This window comes from Equus caballus, chromosome 3 (assembly GCF_041296265.1).
Source record: "Equus caballus isolate H_3958 breed thoroughbred chromosome 3, TB-T2T, whole genome shotgun sequence".
In the NCBI taxonomy this organism is placed as follows: domain Eukaryota; kingdom Metazoa; phylum Chordata; class Mammalia; order Perissodactyla; family Equidae; genus Equus; species Equus caballus.
Window position 1 is genome coordinate 36,425,770 of NC_091686.1, and position 24,601 is coordinate 36,450,370.

Here is a 24,601-nt window from a genome sequence, read left to right on the forward strand (position 1 = left end):
CCAGGCTTATGCCAGACTTCTAGGGGCTGAGTTCCTGTGGAGATCTAGGCCAAGAGTATGAGTTCTCTGTGGCCCTCCTGGACCCTCTGCTTTCAGTGGTAAGAGGAGACTGAGGTATGTGGTCTGGACTTCAGATTTGTATGGAAATAACATTTATTAGAACAGGAGGCCCAGAAACCATGGAGGGGATTGGAATCAACATCCTCAGAGCACTGAAGGTACTCTCCTATTTGTCTACCTCATCTCTTGTCATCAAAGTGGAAGACTTGTTTAACTGGTGATTTCTGCACTCATTACACTTTTGCGAATGTAAGGGGTCAGTAGACTTCCTCTGAAGCCCCCGTTGGAGCTGGAGTATGGAGTGTGTGTGGTGGCTACATTTGTCCTCTTGGGGCTGAGACGTGATTTATCGGTAATCACTCACTTACCCTCTCTGCAAAATTAGAGCTTCTCCCCTGTGTGTGTCCTCTGGTGCCTGATGAGATTTGACTTCACACTAAAGCCTTGTTCACACTCCCTGCAAACATAGGGCTTCTCCCCTGTGTGTGTCCTCTGGTGCCTGATGAGATGTGACTTCTCACTAAAGCCTTGTTCACACTCCCTGCAAACATAGGGCTTCTCCCCTGTGTGTGTCCTCTGGTGCCTGATGAGATTTGACTTCACACTAAAGCCTTGTTCACACTCCCTGCAAACATAGGGCTTCTCCCCTGTGTGTGTCCTCTGGTGTGCGATGAGACTTGACTTCACACTAAAGCCTTGTTCACACTCCCTGCAAACATAGGGCTTCTCCCCTGTGTGTGTCCTCTGGTGTGCGATGAGACTTGACTTCTGTGTAAAGCCTTGTTCACACTCCCTGCAAACATAGGGCTTCTCCCCTGTGTGTGTCCTCTGGTGCCTGATGAGATTTGACTTCACACTAAAGCCTTGTTCACACTCCCTGCAAACATAGGGCTTCTCCCCTGTGTGTGTCCTCTGGTGCCTGATGAGATTTGACTTCACACTAAAGCCTTGTTCACACTCCCTGCAAACATAGGGCTTCTCCCCTGTGTGTGTCCTCTGGTGTGCGATGAGGCTTGACTTCCGTGTAAAGCCTTGTTCACACTCCCTGCAAACATAGGGCTTCTCCCCTGTGTGTGTCCTCTGGTGTGCGATGAGACTTGACTTCTGTGTAAAGCCTTGTTCACACTCCCTGCAAACATAGGGCTTCTCCCCTGTGTGTGTCCTCTGGTGCTTGATAAGACTTGCCCTGTCATTGAAGCCTCGCCCACACCCTCCATATTGGACTCTTACATTTCTTGACATTCTCATCTCCAGGAATAATTTGCCTGTGTCCTCTGGATTCACTTTCCGGCCTATACTGGGCTTTTCCTCCATTATTCTCTCACGCATCCTGAAGTTCTCCATTTGTCCTTTGGGTGGGTAGGAAAAGGCCCGTGGAATCCTCCTCTGCCTTATCTTTTTAAGCAAAGGTTTGGACCTTTCTTTGACCTCTTGACTGTGAGCTTTGTCTTTCCAGCTGTGTGGATCAGAGTGTTGCTGCTGCTGATTCTGGTCACCTGGGCTGGGATCCTCTGGTTGGAGGTGATTTCTTGCAGATGTTCCTGGGAGGATCTGAGAGGGGTGATTGCGTTCCACATGTTGGCTGAGGAATTTCTGACTGGAGAAGGCCAGAGAGCAGGAGGGACATGGATGGATCTCTAGCTTTGGTTCTGCTGAAAGAGGAAGTTTTTTATTAGGGTAGATGTTGACAAGGCTGCCTGGGCTGTATGCTTTGTCTCATGGTAAGGCCTGCCCCACTGATCATTCTTGCTGTGTTGACAATGCAAGCTCTGCTTCTCACCAAGTGTCCCTTTACAGTCTCTTTTTCCATTCCATTTAATTCACAACATCTTCAGAAATCCAGAAAGGCTTTTTTTTTTTTTTTGGTGAGGAAGATTGGCCCTGAGCTAACATCTGTTACCAATCTCCCTCTTTTTATATGAAGAAGATTGTCGCTGAGCTAACACCAATATTAATATTTCTCTATTTTTTGTATCTGCGATGCCACCACAGCCTGGCTTGGTGAGCAGTGTGTAGATCTGCACCCAGGATCCAAACCCGTGAACCCTAGACCGCCAAAGTAGAGTGTGCAAACTTAACCACTACGCCACCAGGCCGGCCCCACAAGGAACTTTTTTACATGATGCCTAGATTAGGGACCTTCAAGTAGCATCAGAGGCAGCCACACTGTATAGACGGGACTGCAGTGACCTTCCTCACATACAACACCTTTGAAGCCATTCACTCTGTGACACAGTGTTCGCAGCTATTTTATTCCACTGAGAGCTAACTACACTCTTGACGAGTCAGGTGGAATCGTCCTTAGTGACTTCCTGTGAAGGGAAAGGGATCTGTTAAGTTAGGAGCCACTCAGCCTGGAGACCTACAAATGGAAGGCAGGATGGAGTAGTGGTTAAAGAGAGGGCGTGTGAGTAAAGCTGAATTTGAGTCCCCATTCAAAAGGACATGTTTAATTGAGGACCCTTTGCATCTGGATCTGTCAGAAAGTAGGATGCAGATCGGACAAGACAGAGTGGTCTGGGTCGCACTGACTGAAGGACTCTGGCTCCTGCTGCCCTGACTAGGTCATGAAGTGCTTCCCTCACTTTTCCACAAATCATGAAATGGAAGTACATCCTTCATCAAGCCTCACACCAAGTATTCATACTTGATTTATTTCATTCAGTCTTAGTCTTGAATAGGAAGTCTTGTTTCAAAACATATCCCCAGCCAGACTTCTCGCGGCCCCGATGCCCATCTATCTGCAGCCAACCCACCATCCTCTCCCACTGGGAGATGAAGTCATCCCTGCGGGGATTCCCCGCTGCAGTCTCCCTTCCAAGAGTTAACCACAGCATCATCTTAGGACGGAGAACATGCCACTGCCAGCTGAAAACGGCACAATGTTCCACCTCACCCGGGAAGATCCCTAGTGCCTGAGCACGGATCATAAGCCTTCAGGCTCCTGCGGGTTGATGCAGCCTCCTTTCTTATCCTCGGTGCTCCTTTACCACCTTTCCATTGCCACTTGAGTGGTCTCTCAGCCAGTCCTCAAACACCCCACCTCTCTCCTGCCCCAGGGCTCTTGCACTAGCTGCTCCCTCAGTCTGAAACCCTTTGCCCATAGGCATCTGCACATTTAAAATGTTATCTCCTGCGGCTGGCCCGGTGGCGCAGCGGTTAAGTTCACATGTTCCGCTTTGGTGACCCGGGGTTCGCCGGTTCAGATCCTGGGTGCGGACATGGCACCACTTGGTAAGCCACGCCGTGGCAGGTGTCCCACATGTAAAGTAGAGGAAGATGGGCACAGATGTTAGCTCAGGGCCAGTCTTCCTCAGCAAACAGAGGAGGATTGGCAGCAGATGTTAGCTCAGGGCTAAGCTTCCAAAAAAAGGAAAGAGCAGTAGTTCTGATCATCTTGTTCAATCTGGCACAAAGTAGGAGCTCACATGACACCTAACTGAAATAATGAATGAACACACATCAACATACACATACCATTTAGAAACAGGAAGGAAACCAGAAGAAACAGCTAAAAGAGCCAGAAGAAACTGCCTTGGTGAGAGAGCTGGTTGGTGACTGAAAATTTGTTTTTTGCCTCTAAGCCTTTCATCACTATATGCTGTTATATATTCTGTGCATGAACAAAAATAAAAAATATAAAAAATTGCCCTAAGAGTCTGACAAGAAATTTTCACATATTGAGGTATCTGGGGTGGCTGTTCTGGTTTAAAACAAATTTGGCTCGAACTAAAGAAGCCTGACTTACAGCCTATCAAAAATATATTGTACATTTGCTTTAAGCACTGAGGTAAAGAAGGCATTAAACGTTATCTCAAAGTAAAGGAATGGACTCTGAAGCTAAGAATGCATCCTTCCCCTCCTAGGACTCCTGAAGATAAGTTTCCTTTCCTAAACACCAGGGTCATGTTGACCTGCTAACTTGCGACCGAGTATCTCTTTGAAACTTCGAGGACTATGTAATCCTGGGTGTGTTTGATGTATATTCTTTGTTCAAAGGTATAAAACTGTACTGAACACCGTGAGTCTCTGGAATGCTTTCTTCCTTTGTGGAGACTGCCTTCCTGGGTCTTAATCCTCAGGTTGGCTCAATAAAACTCACCGTATCTCTCCTCTCTACAGAACCATTATTGGTAACTTGTGTCAACAAGTCAAAGGCATGTTAAATGCGTCATTAATTCCTGAAGCATCTGAATTGAAAGTTTACTGACTTTAGACTGGATGTTACTTGACTTAGGAGTTGGACATGATAATTCCCAAGGAGAATCCTTTCTTTTCCTTCTGTTTTGAAGAAGAGCAGTGGTGCCCACCTCTCCCTGCCGTGAGCTCTCTCTTCCACTTGCTGCCCCACTTGATGCCCAGCTCCTGGCCGTACTCGTCCCCGTACCAGACCAGCAGTTCACAGCCCGGCCTGACAACCCGGCAGGTTCGGTAGAAGATCTGCCTGTGATATTGAAAGGCTACCAGGTTCTGCTCCTCATCATCCCGGGCACAGTTCACATACCTGGGGTTTAGGCAGGCAAAGGGAAAGAAAACCACAGGTGGTAAGTTCCCACTCCGTGTGTCCACCCACCTGTGTCCAGCTCCTCACCCGATGTTTATGGCCTGCCTGCTCTGAGCCCACCCATTCCTCCCACCACTCCTCGGGGAACCTTCTATTCGTACCTAAGTCGCTTTCACAATCTCATGTGAATTCCTACCTCCAAGTCCTGCTTACGTGCTCATCCTGTCTAGAATGCTTTTACCTCCTTGCCTAATTAATCATTTCCCAAAGGCCAGCTCCAGGCTTATCTCCTCCTTGGTTGGCCATAAAACCCAGTGACCCGTAGCTTCTCTGAACTCTAAATTAAGTTCTGTTTAATACCACAGAACCCAGTGCTAGATCATGGCCTCTGCTTCTAGACCAGCACACGTCATTCAAAACTCAGCCCAAGACCATCTTATTTTGAGAGCCTTTCTCCAATCTCCCCACACTTTATCTACAGTACCATCACTTGCCTCCCTCAGGTTCCCACAGCAACTTGAAGGCCTCTTTCTCTTAGCACAGTAACACAGAACAATAATAGTTTATTCCCATTCTGTATCCCCTGATAAAGCAAGAGCCCCTCAGTGAAAGGGGCAGGGTAATAAAGCACAGAGGCCAGGACCATACAGCAGCTCACTCCTACGCAGGCTTCAGAACCCAGTTTTAATTAGAACCCAGGAAGGAAGATGGGTTGCCCTCACAGATTAAAGGTTCCTTGTTTTAGGTTATCCTCGCACTGCGTGCTTCTCAAAAAAATAGGAAAATTACAGTTAAATATTCCTAAAATCAATTGTTTAATGTCTGTCTGCAGTAAGTCCTCCACAAGGACATGTGATCTGCTTAAGTGATGAACTTCATCATTGAAACTGGAGCATAGTAAGTGCCTCATGAATGCTCATTAGATAAAGTGTAAATTCAGGCCCCTAAGGCTTTTTCAAGTCTCTAAAGTTTGTCTAGCATAAAAGTTTATGTTTTGTGGACATATACTATATTTTTATCTCTTGTTTTTCTAAATGTCTCTTGAAATGAAAGAGCATTGTTTGGAGAAAAAAGAGGAACAGAGTCTGTAAAAGCCACAGATGGAGGTGTGATGAGAAGGAAAGGAATGTCGTTCTTTGTAAGGCTTGTAGGGAGAATGTCCCCTCTGCAACCCAGAAACCTACTGGCCTCACCTCATCCAGTTGGCCCAAGATATATCCTTTCCATCCACATACTCGTAGCAGTTTCTCCCTTTGGTGATCTAGGTTTCAGAAAAAACAGTTAAAAGCTTTTTTTGGTGGGGAGGTAACAGTCAGAAGCATTATTTTACTTTACTGTCATCAGTACTCTTTCAGCCGGCATGGATTCAATCACCAATTGTGACCACGTGATATGCTCCTTGCTCATCATCTACATGTCTGAGTTGATTTGTCCACTCAGGGCAGGGGTCCCACAAGGGAAGAGCCACTTCTTTGTGTCTGTGCCTCTGTGTTCCCACTTACCCTCTGATCTTTAAATAGGAGTTCCATGTTCTTGCAAAGTCCACTCAGCACAAAGAGCTAACAATGTTATCTCCATCCATGACCCAGCATGTAGAAGGTGAGGTCCCACCAGTGCACAAAAGGGATGTGGGAAGCCAGAGGACAGGGGAAGAGGTAGATGCTTCTCACCAGCCAGGAGTATCCGCTGTTGGCTGCCTCTTCATCTTCTGTGATCTGGCCCTCATAGGGGCCAAAGTGCAGACCCAATGGCAGATCAGACGCCTCGTTCCATACGCCAAGCCCAGCCTCAGGGATACCCGATGGTCTGATTCTTAGCCCAGGGGGCAGAGTGAGGGCTGAGCGGTTGGGATGCCCCTTGTCCACTGCACTGTCCTTTACAAATATAGGGGGCCCATGAGCAGCACAGCTGTCAATGAAGAAATTCTGACAATTCTCACAATCTGGAGGCGAGAGCAACAGGGATTAGGGAAAGTATTGTGCATGTTCCTGGACATAAAGAGCTTCAAAAAGAGCCCAGCACTCACATCATTTAGGTTCAGTCTTGTACTCCAAGTTACCAAAGGAGGGGAATGATTTGGGGGACAAAACGATGAGGTAAAATTATTGTACCAAGACATAACAGCCTTCTTTGTGAGTGGGCCGAGAGCGTCACTTACAGAGGTAGTCGTCATCCTGTGGCTCGCTGACCTCTTGGTATGCATGGCCCTTTCTTTCTCGTAGGCTGTACATCTTCACTCCAACCTCCTTTCTCCTGAGTTCTAAGTGAGAGAAGAGTAGGTGAATGAGGTTGGCAGAATCTGGAGTGTTAGTCCCTGTTTTATCAGAAAATGTGAAATCTCCTCCCATCAAATTATCACCTGTCCTTCTATACTCTTTTTCCTCTCCCTTAACTATTGGTTCAGAGACACTAAGACTCTGCACTGATTATAGATGCCTAATTCAATTTGTTTCTGGCTCTTCCCATGATCAAGTTTAAATTCCCAACCTTTATACTTAGAAAATAGTTCATTCACATATTTATTCATTCAGAAAATATTTGTTGAGGGCGCATTACATGTTAGGCATTGAGCAAAGGCCTGGGCATACAGCACCAAGAAAGTGTGATCACAGATGGATTTATTGGATAACCTTCATGTGTCAATTCTTTTATATTTAATTTAATGATTTCAAGCAATATCTGAGTTATGAATCCTTATCTTCACTTTATAGATTAGCATCCAGGAGCTCAGAGAATTTATAAGATTTGCCCAAGGCTCCAATGCTAACTTCAGGTCTCAGCTTAGTGCAGCTTAACCCAGGCCTATCTAAAGTCCACCCCATACATCTAGGCTGTATTCACCAACCTTACTAGAGGACTTAGAGGGACTAAAGTCCCTAAGTTATTTTATCTTACCCAATTTTCGTCTAGAGTGCTGTTCAGAGGAACTTGCTTCTCCAAGAGGAGACACTGGTTTCTGGACCTGTTCAGAGCTACTTGTCTTCAGCAATTTTGCTGTTCCTGACAATTCCTTCAATCTGGATTCATTACTTAATGGTGCCGTGCGCATTCTCTTCAAGGTGAGAGTCACATATTAAAATACAACATACTTTTTTTTAGTTCTTTAGGGCTTATGATGTGCTTTCACATGCACGACTTTAGCTAATACTTCAACAAGTCTTGGAAATACCTGGGGAGTCTGAATACTAGAGGGAAAAGAAAGGGCTTAACTGGGTAGCGAATTCAAGACCAGGACCCACGTCTTAATGTTCTTTCCCTTCACCTTTCTCTCAAATTTCTCCATAAAAGTGAGAGTGAGGGAGGGAGAATCCTTGGGAAGAATGGCTGGAGAACTGTAAGGTCTGTGAAAGACGAGGGTAAGGCTTCTAGAGAAAAAGAGGAGGTCTTCTCTGAACCAGTAGACACTTGATGGAAGAGGAAATGTAGAAAAGTGCAGAGGATACAAAACACATGTGGAAAACGAGGTGACAGAACAGTGAGATTGGGAAGAGAACAAAAAAGTGGCTGGCAGAAAGGCATCTAGACAATAAAGAAACTGATGCTAAAAATTGCAAATTGCCATGTCTTGGGAAGAATATTTAGAATTAGATTAGCTGGTTCCTGTCAATTCTCTTTGAATAAGTTTGTACCACTAGCTAGTTCTCTTCAGTTTCCTGATCCATAAGTTGGCATATATGCTAATTCTTAATGTTGTAGTGAACATGAAATATAATATAGTCACACACCTCATAACAATGCTTCGGTCAATGATGGACCGCATATATGATGGTGGTCCCGTAAAATTAGTACCACATAGCCTAGGTGTGTAGTAGGCTATACCATCTAGGACATACTATGATGTTCACACAATGGCGAAATTGCCTAACAACACATTTCTCAGAAGATATCCCTGTCGTTAAGTGAAGCATGACTGCAACATTCACCAAAATGTTTTTTGAACTATTTAATGCAGTATGACTGTGAGAGTACAGTCCAGCTATCAATTTACTCCCTCAACTGTCTCCATATTTGAAATCAAGCTCACAGATATTATCTCCAGCATTCCTTGACCCTTTTACTTGTAATTTAATTTGTAAATGTGGAATCACTCATCCAGAAAACATTCAGGGGGCCCTCAGGGGCCCTGAGGTGGGCCTGGGACTTCTGAGAAGAGCTCTCAATGCAGAGGCAGGTTAAACAAATGATTCCAAAAAACACAAAGTTGTCACATTAGAGCTCAGGGGAAGGAACCGTTCCTTCCTCCTACCAGACAGCATTTGAAATCAGCTCCAGATGGATGAGTTTCTATTGAATAGTGAACTCCTTAAGAAGCCCTTAAATCATTTTCTTTGTTTTTTCTCAATCATCAAACCTGAAGCTACTCAAGGCTGGGAGATGCTTCTTATCAGAGTGGGAGGCTCTGAGGGTGGAAATGCTATCTCTTTCTTTTTCATCTGGGACCATCCACTGCACAAATTGCCCATATATTTGTAAGCTTCCTTTAGTCACTTTAGCATAGCAAAAAGAGCTGAGGTTGAAATAGTCAGGTGAATGATGTGAAGATGTATGAAAAAGGCAGTGTATGAGCTTGTAAGTTGTTTAGAGATGGAGCTATGAATTAGCAACCACTGATACTGTGATCTCAGGCATATATTCAAACATTTCTGAATGTGTTTCCTCATCTATAAATGGTGATAATTATAGTACCTACCTCATAGGGTTCTTGTAAGGTTTAAGTGAGTTTATTCACATAAAATGCTTAAAATAAAGTTTGAAATATTGTGAAAATAACAAGTGGTAGCTACTATGGTTGCCGTTCTTATTAACTATTAAAATGATGATGATATTGGACATTGTGCTAAAGAGATCAGGAAGGGAAGGCAGCAGTCCCTGGGGTACTCTGTGCGTTCACTTACTCTTACCTGTGTTTGGATCCATAAGGATGATTTTCTTGTCAACAGGATTTGGGCAATACTCACCTTCTGTTGTTTACTCTGTTCCACTCTGAAGGCCACCCAAGAAGGTTTGACTAAAAGGTAACGAGAAATCAGTGTTTTGGTTGGTAAATGTTTCCAAATTCTGGAGCTTCTCATTAGAGATGCAGAATTCTGAATTAGAGTGTAACGAGTACAAGGATTATTTAATGGTACCTGGAAGATGGTTTCTGCAGTGTTATCAAGGCCTATGCTTCTACTGGAGACATCAAGTAATTTTCTTAAAATGTTGAAAAAATAGACAAGACCTCATCTATGCTTCATTCTATGTTTATGAGGTATGTATCTATTATATTTATTCAAAAAAATAAATTGGGCTTTAGGACAAAAAATACTCAACAAACTAGGAATAGAAGGAAATTACCTGATATAATAAAGGTCATATATGAAAAGTCCACCTCTAACATCATACTCAATGGTGAAAACCTGAAAGCTTTTCCTCTAGGATCAAGAATACAGCAAGGATGCCCACTCTCACCACTTCTATTCAATATGGTACTGGAAGTCCTAGCCAGAGCATTAGACAAGAAAAGGAAATAAAAACATCCAATTTGGAAAGAAAGAAGTAAAATTATGTCTGTTCCCAGGTGACATGATCTTACATGTAGAAAATTCTAAGGATTCCATAAAAAAAACTCTGTTAGAACCAATAAATGAATTCAGCAAAGTTACAGGGTACAAAACCAACACTCAAAAATCAGTGTCAGGGACCGGCCCTGTGGCCAAGTGGTTAAGTTTACAGACTCTGCTTCCGCGGCCCTGGGTTACGCCAGTTCGGATCCTGGCCATGGACATGGCACCACTCATCAGGCCATGCTCAGGTGGTGTCCCACCCAGCACAACCAGAGGTACTCACAACTAGAATATACAACTAGGTACTGGGGAGTTTTGGGGATAATAAGAAGGAAAAAAAAAAAAAAAAGAAGTTTGGCAACAGGTGGTAGCTCAGGTGCCAATCTTTAAAAAGAAAAAAACAATCAGTTGCATTTCTATGCACTCACAAGAACAACCCAAAAAGTAAATTAAGAAAACAATTTCATTTATAATAGCATCAAAACAATGAAATAATTAGGAGTGAAATTTATCAAGGAGGTGAAAGACTTGCACACTGAAAACTACAAAACATTGTTGAAAGAAATTAAGGAAGACACAGCAAATGGAAAGACTTCCCGTGTTCCTGGATTTGGAGATGGAACATTGTTAAGATGGCCACAGTACTTGAAGCAATCTAAAGATTCAATGCTATCTCTGTAAGAATACCAACGGCATTTTCTGTGAAAGAGAAAAAGCCATTCAAAAGTTAATATGGAATCTCAAAGGACCTCAAATAGGCAAAACAATCTTGAGGAAGAACAAAGCTGGAAGCCTCACACTTTGTGATTTCAAAACATATTACAAAAATACAGTAATCCAATGGTATAGTATTGGCATTTATATAAACCAATAGGACAGAATAGAGAGCCCAGAAATGAACTTTTGGGTACATGGTCAAATGATCTTCATCAAGGGTGCCAAGACCTCACAGTGGATAAAGAATAATGTCTTCAACAAACGGTGCTGGGAAAATAGACTATCCACATGCAAAAGAATGAAGATGGACCCTATCTTACACCATGTACAAAAACTAACTCAAAATGGGTTAAAAACCTAAATATAAAACCTGAAACTATAAAACTCTTAAAAGAAAACAAGGGGAACATCTTCATGACATTGGACTGGGCAATGATTTCTTGAATATGACACTAAAAGCACAAACAACAAATACAAAAATAGACAAATGGGACTACATTAAACTTAAAAGTTTCTGTGCAGCAAGGGACACAATCAACAGAGTAAAAAGGCAACCTATAGAATGGGAGAAAATATTTGTAAAGCGTATATCTGATAAGGGGTTAATATTCAGGATATATAAAGAACTCCTACAACTCAATAATAAAAAGCCAAATGACCCAATTAAAAATTGAGTGCTATGGATTGAATTATGTCCCCCCAAATTTATATATTGAAATCCTAACCCCTGATATGATGATATTTTGGAGATGGGACCTTTGGGAGGCAATTAGGGTCAGATGAGGTCAGGAGAGTGAGGCCCTCATGATGGGATTGGTGCTCTTAGGAAGAAGAGCGATCTCTCTCTCTCCCAGAGAGCAAGCGCTTACAAAGAAGAGGTCGTGTGAGCACACAGCAAGATGGAGGCTGCCTACAAGCGAGGAAGAGAACTTGACCATGATGGCACCCTGATCTCGGACTTCCAGCTTCCAGCACCGTGAGAAAACAAATTCTGTGGTTTAAGCCACCCAGTCTGTGGTATTTTTTTAATGGCAGCCCGAGCTGACTAATCCCACGGGAAAAGGATTTGAATAGGCATTTCTCCAAAGAAGATATATAAGTGGCCAACAAGCATATGAAAAGATGCTTAATATCACTAATCATCAGGGAAATACACACTAAAACCACAAGGAGATATTATCTCGTATGCATTAGGATAGCCATTATCAAAAAACCAGACAATAACAAGTGTCCTCTACGGCAAGGACGTAGAGAAATTGGAAGTCTTTGATACTGTTGGTGGGAATGTAAAATGTGGTAGCCACAGTGGAAAATAGTATGCAGCTTCCCCCAAAAACTAAAAATATAACTGCCATATGATCTAGCGATCCAACTTTGGGCATATATCCCCACAAAATGAAAACAGGATGTCAAATAAATATTTGCACACCCATGGTCATCGCAGCATTATTCACAATAGCCAAGACGTGGAAGGAACCTAAATGTCCATTGACAGATAAATGGATAAAGAAAACATAGCGTATGCATACAATGGAAAACTATTCAGCTCTAGAAAGGAACAAAATCCTGTCATTTGCTGCATCATGGATGGACACTATGCTAAGTGAAATAAACTGATCACAAAAAGATAAATACTACATGATTCCACCTATATGTGAGGTCTCCAAAGTAATCAAATTCACAGAAACAGAAAATAGAATGGTTGTTGCCAGGGCCTGGGGGAGGAAGAAATGGCAGTCGTTCGATGGCTATAGAGTTTCAGTCTTTCGAGATGAAAAAGTTCAAGAGACGTGTTGTACAAAAGTGTGCATATAGTTAAAAATATTGTGCTGTACACTTAAAATTAAGATCATAAATTTATGTGGGTTTTTTGCTGTCAAGTGTTTTTTTTTTTTTAAATGAAATATTGGGGAGAGGCATTTTTTTTTAAAGATTTTATTTTTTTTCCTTTTTCTCTCCAAAGCCCCCTGGTACATAGTTGTATATTCTTCGTTGTGGGTCCTTCTAGTTGTGGCATGTGGGACGCTGCCTCAGCGTGGTTTGATGAGCAGTGCCATGTCCGCGCCCGGGATTCGAACCAGCGAAACACTGGGCCACCTGCAGCGGAGCTCGCGAACTTAACCATTTGGCAACGGGGCCAGCCCCTGTTACGTGTTTTTTTACACACACACACACACACACACTCTGACTGGGTTGGGGGGTTTAGCCGGGTCTGGATAAAGACGTGCAGGCATATGGTAAATCATGGGACGCCTGTTCCCTATGGAGACTGACTCCACATCAAAACCCTTGTGGACGACCATGAGTTGGGTGTTCGGATCTCTTATGCTGCTTTTAAGAGCCTGAGGAATCAGAAACCCATAGAGGGGGAATCACCACCTCATTTAAGCTGCTTTCTCCAAGTCAGTCCGGTTGACTCTTGGTCTAAACTCTCCTGTCTGAGCAGCAGAAGAGGAAGGGAGTTTCTCACTTGGGCTTTATAATGACTGTGTGTTGTTTCATTCAGCTGATGCTGTCTCTGGTCAGTGACGCGTGGGAAAGATCAGGGAGACCAAATAATTCTCTCAAACCCTCTCACAGACGCAGACCAAGCTTCAGGTTCCTCGTGGCGGGAAGATCGTGTGGCGCATCCATAAATAAATCAAGGATCTTTACACCATATGTCAATCACTTCCTCTTCCGGGACATTCGATGCCATAACTGAACCATCGTGGGATTAGTGTTAGAAAGCTCTTGGGTGGATTTACAGTCTAATTCTTTAAATGCTTTTTCATTAATTAACAGTGTTTAGCAAAGATAACCTTTTTTTAAAGAGATGATAAATTTTAAACACATAGAAAAGCACGGAGAATTATACTGAAAAACCCATACATCCGTCGTTCGCTCATATCTCAACATTCTGCCACGACGGCGTCAGATACTTTTAGCTCTATGTCAAAACTCAAAAACGAACAACAACTAAGGAAGACAGCGAAGCCGCGCGCCAGCCCTTCCTCCTTTGCTTGTGAGGACAGCTCTTCCGAATTTGGTGCTTATTCGTGTTCGGATTTTGCACGTTTGCTGCTTCTTAACGCATCCATAAATGGCATGCGGTCGCTTCCCCGCCGAGCGCCGTGCGGCCGCCCTCCCGCGCCCCGAGCCTGTACGTTCGGGGGGAGCACAGGCTCCCCCGAGAGCGGGCCGGTGGGTGCAGACGGCGCCTCGACCTTCCAGCCCTCACCTTGCTGCCTTGGCGTCCACTCCTCATCCGAGTCCTCGGCGTCCTCGTCCCGGCGTCTGCTGGCCCGCCTGCGGTGGCACATGAAGGCCGGCCGAGGCGCCCTGAGCCCTGGAAGGAGGCAGACTCGATGTCGGGAGGGGAAGAGCGCGCCGGAGGGAACGGAGGCCCCGCAGCGGGCGGGCCGGGAGCGTGTGGAGCCCGCAAGCTGTGGCTCCGCGTCCCGGAGGAGCGCGGTCCCCCGCAGACGTGTCCCCACGGAAGGGGGCCCGGCGCACGAGCCACCCGAGAGCGCCGCCTCCCGCTCCCCGCGCCCGGCGCGCCCGTACCGATGGTAAGCAGCGCTTCGTAGTTCCGTTTCACGTTCCGGTACCGGCTCTTCTCCCAGTCTCCCATCTCCGCCCACACTTGCTTGGAGAAGTACACGGAAATGTCCTTGAACGCATCCTCGGCCTGGAGAGACGGCAGCTTCCATCAGACCGGGGGCCCCGCGTGCGCCGCGCCGGCCTCCGCGGCCTCTCCTCGGACTGCGGACCGCGCGCCACGCGGGCATCTTCGCAGCCTCCCGACGCGGGCCGTCGCGCCGCCGTGTGCCGCGCCTCCTTCCGTGCACCCCGCGGCATGAGGGCTCCCGCAGGGCCCGCGCCCCCTTCCGTGCGCCCCGCGGGGTGCCGCGCCCCCGCCGGCCCCTGGAGCGGGCCTCGGCGCCCTCCCAGTCCGGCCCTCTCCCTCCGCGGACCCCTCACCGTGGCCCCCCGCCGCGCGCTGCCCTGGTCTCCCGCGGCGCTCTGCTCGGGGCACAGGCGCGGGCTCACGGCGCCGGCGCTCATCGCGCTCGCTCGGGGCGTCCCGGCCCAGGCGGGCCCTGCGGAGGGAGAAGCGACGTGAGCGGGCGGCAGGCAGCCGCGGGCCTCCTTCGGCAGGGCGTCCGGAGCGGGGCGCGGCCGGAGAGGAGGATTCCTGCCAGGTTTGGGGGCTCCGCTGCGGAGTCTGGAAAACCCGGCGGAGGGCGGCCCGGCTACGGACGCAGGCCGCTGGGGTCAGGGGATCCGGGGTGTCAGGCTGAGGGGACCCGGGGTCTCGGGCTGAGGGGATCCGCGACCTCGGGCTGCGGGGATCCAGGGTCTCGGGCTGAGGGGACCCGGGGTCTCGGGCAGAGGGGATCCGCGACCTCGGGCTGCGGGGATCCAGGGTCTCGGGCTGAGGGGACCCTGGGTCTCGGGCTGAGGGGATCCGGGACCTCGGGCTGAGGGCACCCGGGGTCTCGGGCCGAGGGGACCCGGGGTCTCGGGCCGAGGGGACCCGGGGTCTCGGACCGAGGGGATACAGGACCTCGGGCCGAGGGGACCCGGGGTCTCGGACCGAGGGGATTCGGGGTCTCGGGCCGAGGGAATTCGGGGTCTCGGGCCGAGGGGATCCGGGGTCTCGGACTGAGGGGATCCGGGACCTCGGGCTGAGGGGACCCGGGGTCTCGGGCTGAGGGGGTTTGGGGTCTCTGGCCGAGGGGATCCGGGGTCTCGGGCCGAGGCAGCTCGGGGCCTCTCCAGGTCCTCTGGCCTCGAGGTGAGTCGGCCCTTGAAGCTGGGGTGCAGCCCCCCGGCCCTGAGGCGGGCCTTTGGTCCCTCCACCCTGGTGCTATGTTTAGAGCCTGTCAGGCCGAGGGGGCTTGGGCTCCTCAGGGGCTTTGGGGAGTCTAAGCTTTAGGGCATTTGAGGTCCCTGAAGCTGAGGTGCTTTGGGGTCTCAGGCTGAGGAGATTTGCGTCCCTCGGGCTGAGGGAATTGGGTTCTCAGGTCCAGGGGACTTAGGCTCCCTCCAGGTGGAGGGATCTGGGGTCCCCTGAGGCCAACTGCGCGGCGCCTCTCCGGGTGCGGGGCTCTGGGTCCCCCAAGCTGAGGTTGGAAGGGCTCGGGCTGAGGGTTTCTGAGGGCTCGCGCGGCCCGGGGCTCCTGTCAGGCTCCCCGCTGCGCTACGCGCTGCCCACCCTGGCCCGGCGCCCTTTCCGCGGCTCTGCGCGCGGCTCGCCCTCGGGAGGTGAAGGCGGCGGAGCGCGAGCTCCCTGCTTGTAGCGCCCGCCCAAGCACAAGCCGCCAATCAGCGCTGCGACCCAAGCGGTCCAGCCAATTGGCGGCCAGCAGAGGCTGAAGGGCGGAGCGCAGGGCGGAAGCGTGCCTGTCAGTCGCCGGCGGAACACAGTCCTGAGCTCGCGCGGCCGCGGCGCGGCGCGGCTTTCCCCGCCCCTGCACGAGGTCCTTGGCTGCTCTGCGTCCTGCGCATGTCTGTCACGAAGCCTCCAGCGCGCAGTCGCGGTGTGGGGTATTTCGTTGCTTGCGGACCGGGGCATCGGGGAAGGGGTGGCAGGCAGGAGCTCGCGGCGGCCACCGGGCGGCGCAGGCCGAGCCTGGAGCGTCGCGCGGGCGGCAGGTCTCTGGGGTGACCGTGGCCGTCCTGTGCCCTGATAGAGATTCTTTGCTTCACCAGACTTTAGGCAGGCTTCGAACTTTCTCCTAGGCGCGTCTGTGTTCGCCTCCCGGGGGTACCGTGAGGTCGGGGGGCGGCGCTGGGTGGGGTCTGCGAGCGGAGGGCGCAGGGGTCGCCGAGCCTGCGGGATGCTCGCGGTGCCCGCGCTGCTCTGCGGGCAGCTCCCGGCTGGAGCCCCCCCGGGGCTGCGAGGGCCGCGTGAGGCTGTGAGCAGGCCAAGCTGCTCTTCAGGCGCTCGCGAAGAGCCGGCCGTGGGGGCTCCGGGAAGCCTGACGTCTAGACTGTCCTCGCTGATCTAGATAGGAGATACCTAGCTGTGGGAAGCCCTGCGAATTCTAAGCTGGACGAAGAAAAGAAAATTAGCTCAAGGACGGGGCGTGGCAAACTGCTAACAACCGACAACAAAGAGGAAACCTTGAGATCCATGGCAAACAGATTACCTTTGAAGGAGCCGCCAGTCAGCCTTACAGATGACCTCACAAGAAAAGATTAAAAGCCAGAGAACAATGGAGTTTTAGCTTTAATCTGGTGAAAGAAAATAATTTCCAATCTAGGATTCTAACTCAGCAAAATATCACTCGAGTGAAGGTGAAATAAGGACATTTTCAGAAAAACAAAAACCGAGAGAATACGGCCGACTCACTCTAAAGGGTGTTTTTTAGGCAGAAAGAAAATTATCCCAGTTGGAAGCTCTAGATGCTGGAAAAATTTACGAAAAAATGAAGTATAAATCTAAATAAATATGAACTGCTAAAAATAATAAATAGGAACTGCATAAAATAATTTGGTTTAAAATGTGTGTGAAATTAAATAAAAACAGTAGCATGTAAATAGGGTGAAATGTAAAGAGATCTAACTCCATTGTTCAGGAAGAAGGAAAATACCAAATAACGTTAAGCTTTGATGAGTCAATGATGCCTATTGTAACCACCAGATAACTACTGAAACATTAATTTCAAAAATGTGTGGCTACCAAGCTTCAAGATGAAAAAAGTGGAATAAGATACAATGCAATAAATGCCCCGTTTACAATAGCAAAAACAAAACACAAATAAAACAACAACAGAATCTCCCAAACCAAAATAAAAGACTTGGAAACAAATAAGAACAATTTAAAAGGCTCACGACAGAAAGAAAAGAAGCAGATGGAAAGACACACACACTGTCATTGGGCAGAAAGACTTGGTGTTGTACATATGTCAGTTCTCCGTATGCTAATGCAATGGTAATGTCACCCCAATAAAAATAACAATTTAACCTAGAGAATTTTTCAAGCTGTTTAAAAGATTATGTGTAAAATAAGCTTGAATAGCAAGGAAATTTTGAAAACAAGAGTAATAGGTGGGCTAGCCTATCAGACATTAAAATTTGCTATAAGCATTAATATTAAAACTGTGTAGTTTGGCAAATGAATATACAGTCAGATCAATATAATATAAAATCCAGAAGTAGGCCTTGGACAGGTTAATTTATGTGTCAACTTGATTGGGCTCAGGGATGCCCAGATACATAGGGGGTAAAACAATATTTCTGGGTGTGTCTGTGAGTAGGTTTCCGGAAGAGATTATCATTTGAATCTGCAGACTGAGTAAAGAAGATCTGCCCTCACCAGCGTGGGTGGGCATCATCCAATCCATTGGGGGCCCGAATAGAACAAAAGGTGAAGGAAGGTTGAATTCTCTCTCATCTTGAGCTGGAATGAAATGGAATGGGGGCTCCTTTTCCAACCCCTGGACATCAGAGCTCCTAGTTCTCAGGCCTTCAAGACTTGGACTGAATTATACCACCAGCTGTCCTGGTTCCCAGCTTGCAGACAGCAGATTGTGGGTCTTCTCAGCTTCCATGTAAGTCAATTCCCATGATAAAAATCCTTTTATCTAGGTCTGTATATATCCTATTTATTCTGTTTCTCTGGAGAACTCTGACTAATACAAGCCCACATGAATACAGTGACATGGTCATTAAGGAAAGTAAATTTCAATTTTGGAGGAAAAGATACACTCTTGGGAGATTGTGGAGAAACAGGCTCTGTCCTGAAAGGCTGGGAAGAGGGGTATGTTGGTGCAGCCTCTGTGGAGATCGTTTTGACGATAGCTATCCAGGTGTAACGTTTTCATACCCTCTGACTCAGAAATTTCACTTTTCAAAATGTAACAGATAGTTTTACTTCCCTTGTATGACATTCTTTTATAATAGCAAGCAACATTTTTATAATAGCAAGAGATTTAATTTTTTAAAAAGTGTTCAGTTTAATAATTTATTAAATAATAATAATAATTTATTAAATTATCTTTTGCCTATAGTGTGGAATATTATACAACTTTAAAAATGAGTGAGGGTATAGTATGTTTTGATAAAAAAATTAAAACCTGGTGAGGTGGTTCTAATGGATTTTGAAATAGAATAATTTCTAAGCAGTATTGTTATGTGAGAAAAGTAAATTTCAGAACAAATTGTGTTAATAAAAAACCCAGCCAGAAGATGTATGTGTCTGGTTATGCGTGTGCAAAGGAGACACAGGGCCTGGCCTGGCGCCAGGAAGACTTGCTTTTCCTTTCTGTCATTTGGAATGTTGTATCTTTTTCTTTTCTTTACTTAAAAAAAAAACATTTACAAATATTTCCTGTAAATGACTTAAATACTCCTTAAAAGAAGAAATGAAAAGTAATAGGTTATATACATATTTAAAAATGACAGAACAAAAATTCTGTACAACCTCATTAAAGCCAGCGGCCCATGCTGCTTTCCTTATCTGAATGATGAACCTTGACCACCCAAAGGCTGGGGGTCAAAGTGTCCAAATTTCCTCCAAAGCTCCATTCCAGCAGGTAAATTCTCATAGTTCAAAATATCATGCTGTGTCACATAGTTACTGTTACTATCCAGACACAGCTGGTTCCCAGCACTGTCTCTGCTTAGCAAGCTAATAGAACTCCTAGAAACATCTTTCATACATGTGTCTTTGAACACAGTGTTGCTGACAGCACAGTGTGTTAAGAGCATCCATGAAATAACACTTATCTGAACTTTGCAAGTAAATTGCACTCTTAGAAACGCTCAGTACCCGTGTGCCTTTAAATGCTGATTAGATCCACTGCCCTGCCGTAAAGCGGTCGTTCAATGAAACACCACTCCTGTCAAATAAGACGCAAGCAGCCTGCATAAAAACACCTTTAAATGTGCATTTATAACTAATTTTTATTCACTACATGATGAACACACAATTCAATGAAATAACAATTTTGAAATTTGAAAGCAAGTAGCATACTTAAAAACAAAGATTAAGGGCCAACCCTGTGGCTGAATGGTTGAGTTTGCATGCTCTGCTTCAGCAGACCAGGGTTTCGCCAGTTTGGATCCTGGGCGTGGACCTAGTGCTGCTCAGGCCATGCTGAGGTGGCATCTCACGAGCCACAACCAGAGGACCTACAACTAGAATACACAACTGTGTACTGGGGGGCTGTGGGGAGGAGGAGAAGGAGAAGGGGAAGTGGAAGAAAAAGAAGATTGCCAATAGACGTTAGCTCAGGTGCCAACCTTAAAAAAAAAGAATAACAATTATAGTTGTACATTTAATCTTTTATGCACGTACTACATGCAGGTCACGACATTCTAATGCATGAAAAACTCTTTAAATACATATATTACAGTGAAATGTGGGTAGGGATGAGGGAAGAGGGTGAGAGTGAGGGTTGGGGTTAAGGTTAGGGTCAGTGCAAGGGTGTGGGGGGTTGGCTAAGGGTTATGGTTGGGTTTGGGTTAGGGTATGGGTTGGGGTTAGGATTCAGGTTTGGGTTCAGGTTCAGGTCAGGGTTTAGGGTTTGGGTTTAGGGTTCGGGTTAGGGATTGGGTTGGGGTTAGGCTTGGGTTAGGATTTAGGGTTTAGGGTTTAGGGGTTGGGTTCGGGGTAGAGTTCAGGTTTGGGTTAGAGAGTTAGGGTTCACGTTGTTAGGGTTGGAGTTAGGGCTGTTGGGGTTGGGGTTTGTGTTAGGGTTCCATTTGCAACAACATGTATAGACCTTGAGGATATTATGTTAAACTGAATAAGTCAGACAGAGGAAGACAAACACCATATGATCTTACTCACACGTGGAAGATCAACAAACACATAGTCAAGGGGAGCAGATTGGTAGTTACCCGAGGGAAAGGGGGCGAGTGGAAAGGGAAGGGGATAAAGGGACACATACAATATATATGGTGAGGGATAAAACCTAGACCATTTGTGGTGGACACGGTGCAGTCTATACAAAAACTGAAATACAATAATGTACGCCTGAAATATGCCGATATGCCCTCAATTATGTAATAATAAAAAAAATCCCAAAATGTAATTTCTTAGGTTTTTGCATCTTCCAAATGGCATTGGACTGTGGAAGAATACATTGAAAAACTACCAATATACCTTTTCACAGGAGAACAATAACACATAGCCTGAGTGTAGCATTGAAATGTCATGGTTGATGCACTTGTGGGCCATGCTGGGTTTTTCTGACTGCCTCCTCCTTATGAAGGTCAGGCTGCACATTTTGGGTAAGAACATGGCCTGGTGATGGTGTGAGCCCTTTATTGTGACCCATCAGGGACATGGTCTCTGTTATCCACTCCTGATGATATTAATTTTGATCACTTGGTTAAGAGAGTGACTTTCGTTTTTGCAACTAGTTAATGAGATGGTCTGTTTCTCTGAGCTCATGTGCACAGCCTGTTCCAGAAAACACCTCAAGCAGTGGTTCAGGACTCCTTTATACCCTTGCCTGAATCAGCTGCCACAGTGGGTTTAGAAAATGGTGATTCTGTAACGTGAGCATTCCTTCCAGTGCAGTCCTTCACCCTCTTCTGTTTAGAAGAGCTTCCTCTCCCTTTCTTTTCCTTTAAGATGCGGATGGATTAACGCCTTCTATGTGGGATGTTACAGTTGTCTTTTTCTCAGACTGCAGATTTGCACAAGGGAGACCCCTCACCAACTCCAAGAGTGTGGAGCCCTTCCCCTGGCTCAGCTTGAGCCACCTGCCCTGCCTGTCAGCACCTCCTCTTCCAAGGAGCCCTGGTTCCTTGCAGAATCCCAGTTCTGGACACTGTATCATCTGCTTTAATATTTCAGGAAGAGTAGTGGACAAGTATGTGATTTTGTAAACCTTCTGATAATTGTTAACAAAATAAGTATTTAGTGTATTGCACATGCTTTAAATGTATTCAGATGCCATATGGTAATACAAGTGCTGCTTATTAGGGCCGGCACAGTGGCAGAGTAGGTAAGTTCACGTGCTCCACTTTGGTCGCCCAGGGTACGCAGGTTTGGATCCCAGGCACGGACCTGTGTACTGCTTATCAAGCCATGCTATAGTGGCATCCCACATACAAAATAGAGGAAGATTGCCGCAGATGTTGGCTCATCGACAATCTTCTTCAAGCAAAAAAGAGGAAGATTGGCAACAGATGTTAGCTCTGGGCCTATCTTCTTCAGCAAAAAGAGGAGGATTGGCAGCAGATGTTAGCTCAGGGACAATCTTCCTCACTCCTCCCCCCCCAAAAAAGTCCTCCTCTTTTTGAATTTTAAGGAATTGCATTTTGTAAGTTATATATAACTGTAGCAATTTCCTTAAGCTAACAGACAGAGCAATTGCCCTAATAGATAAAGAAATTAAATGGAACGAGTTCCAAGGAAGCTGATGATACTGTGTTTGGGAATGACTAGTATAACAGTCTTATCTCTTGCGCTAAATTAATGCTTATCTTTCTAAAAACAAACATTTAGATTCTGTCTGATCTACCACATATTCAGACTTGGCTTTGAATCTTCCAAAATGGACCTGGACCTCATGGATATAACACTGGATGAGAGGACAGACACAAAGAGCTATTCTTGCTTTATTTCCTCAAATCTGAAAGTTACGTTTCTATACTCGCAGGAACAAGTTTTCTCTTTGAAAATGTAATTCTTTTGGCAGCTCTTCAGAAGCTCAAATCCTGGTTGAGTGACTTGAATAATGGGTAAGGCAGAACCGCACAGCATTGGGTTCAGTACTGGGATTCGGAATCGACAGATGGTGTAGACAGACCGTGTAATTCCAACCCTCTTTCTCTAACAGACACGTGACCTTGGGAGGGGGGACGCATCTTGGTCAAGTAGGGATGGGGAATTTACCTGAAGAGATTGAGGGTCCGGGTTACAGTGTTGGAGGTCCCAGCCTCCTCATATCCAATAACTCCTACAGCTTTCCTGTGGGTTCCCAGGACGTGAGACCACCTCAGCTCTGTCGTTGGACACAGAACTGATTTGCTGTAATACGGACAATGCCCAACAGCTTTAAAAGCCCCACTGTCATTTTTAAATTCAATAATCAAAACTGATTATTGTTTCATAAATGATCACAATAAGTCACATTCTTTGAAAATGTGTAAGAGTGACCAACATGGGGTTTTCTGGCTATAAATAGTTTTCAAAATAATGTATTTAGGGATGAACGACCAATATTAAGGATTAATCTCTTTTAAGTCAAATCTCTATTTCACTCTGTTTGTCAATCCTACCAGTAAAATCTAAACAACAAAACCTCATATCAAAAGCCAGGTTTCTAAGTAATCTTCGCTTTCCTACACAATTCAGTTTCAACATAAAAATAAAGAGGAATCAATTGTGTTGTCATGGTTGTTCAGATGGTCTCGGGATAATGTCCCACCACTTCTGGTCAAGGTCACGTATGTCAGGTAGATAATCTACCTCCAAGGGACTCGACAATGAGAGACTTACTGACCACAATTTTATTTAGGAAATCGCTTAACTCTTGTCATTTGTGTTTAGAATCCAGTGAAACGTCCCCCAAGTTTTAAGCACGTGTGTGCACTAATTTGAAAACACGAGTGATACCGACTGAAACAGTGAATTCAATGGAAGGTTCCTTTTTGTCTGTTTTTGATAAACATGGACTAAGCTGTGAGTCATAATCAGCTTCACATGATCTCATTTAATGCTCAAGAAGATGTTGGAGAAAGTTGGCTTAAACCCACAAAATGTGAGTTTGCACCAGAATGTCGTGAAGATGTCCTGGGGGTCACACCCTCGCTCACCCAGTGGACCCTAGCTGTGCTGGTGAGAATGCAGGCACCATTTGGACCACTGACACCCCCTGGGATCCTGGGTTCTTGTTCTGGCTTCTCCCACTGCCTGTGCTGCCCACTCCATAGGTGCCAGATGAGACCCTCTCTGCCACTGCACCTGTCAGGGTTTCAGTGCAGCCAAGGGCACCAGAAATCCGGTCACCTGAGGATGGAGGAGCAAGGGGGCAGCTTACAGAGGCACAGGTGGATGGAAGGGACTTCTTCACTGTGGGGCAGGGCGGGGCGGCCTTGGGTTCTGTGAGGCATCTTTTCACCTGGCTGTGGCATCTCTGGGTGACAACACTGAACAGAGTGTGTCCCCCGAGGGGCTGTGCAAGGACATGCGATTATTATGCAAGTTGGCGAGATTAGTGCTGTCTGATAAAGGTAATTTGATATCTGCGATGTCTGTTATTTGAAGACATTGAGTTAATTCAATTCAGAGCATTAACAATGTAATTATCCAGCACCAGCACTCGCTGGAATATTACAAAGCCAGTAAAACGCTGCTCCGGTAGATGATTGAACAGGAGTCTGTGGCCTGAGGCGTCATCACATGAGCAACGTAATTAGGAGCACAAGGACAGTTAGAGCCAGGACAGCACTGCGGGGAGCTCCTGGAGGAGCTGTCAGTTCTACCAGGCGATGGGACAGGGGTCGCTGTGATTACTGCTAATGTCTCTGTTGTACTGTTTTCAGGGTAGTTACCATACTCATAGAATTCAGTCATAAGCAGAATGTCAAAAACAGAGTATTCCCTCTCTTTCCATCTACTCTCCCTTCCTAACCGCAAAGGGTCTGATCTCCTTCCTTTGCCTCATTCCCACTGGCATCCCCCTGGCCAGGCCCCCCATCATCCTCTCACTGTGGTTCCACCCACCCTGTAGACATGCCGAGTGACTCCCCGGAGCTGGCCATGGTCCTCTGCCCGCTCAGATGGTCCTTTGCTGTGGGCCATCTCCTCTTCCAAAAGCTTTCT

The 24,601-nt window shown here is 46.4% G+C and overlaps 1 protein-coding gene across 3 annotated transcripts; it reads right to left on the reverse strand.

The window, feature by feature from the left end:
- Positions 1-135: 135 nt before the first annotated feature.
- On the reverse strand, positions 136-16,321 carry PRDM7 (PR/SET domain 7). Of its 3 annotated transcripts, none has more exons than XM_070262172.1 (11): positions 16,216-16,321; positions 14,791-14,909; positions 14,374-14,497; positions 14,048-14,155; positions 9,523-9,572; positions 7,460-7,616; positions 6,723-6,824; positions 6,235-6,506; positions 5,758-5,825; positions 4,371-4,564; positions 136-1,709 (listed from the first exon to the last, which is right to left on the reverse strand). In XM_070262172.1, the coding sequence occupies exons 2-11, from the start codon at positions 14,872-14,874 to the stop codon at positions 442-444; spliced, it is 2,427 nt and encodes an 808-aa protein (XP_070118273.1). In that variant the 5' UTR covers positions 14,875-14,909; positions 16,216-16,321; the 3' UTR covers positions 136-441. The 3 variants fall into 3 exon arrangements, with proteins under 3 accessions (XP_070118273.1, XP_070118272.1, XP_023493361.1); XM_070262171.1 differs by having other exon boundaries at positions 136-1,712; XM_023637593.2 differs by lacking the exon at positions 16,216-16,321 and adding an exon at positions 16,028-16,073.
- Between the last annotated feature and the right edge of the window lie 8,280 nt (positions 16,322-24,601).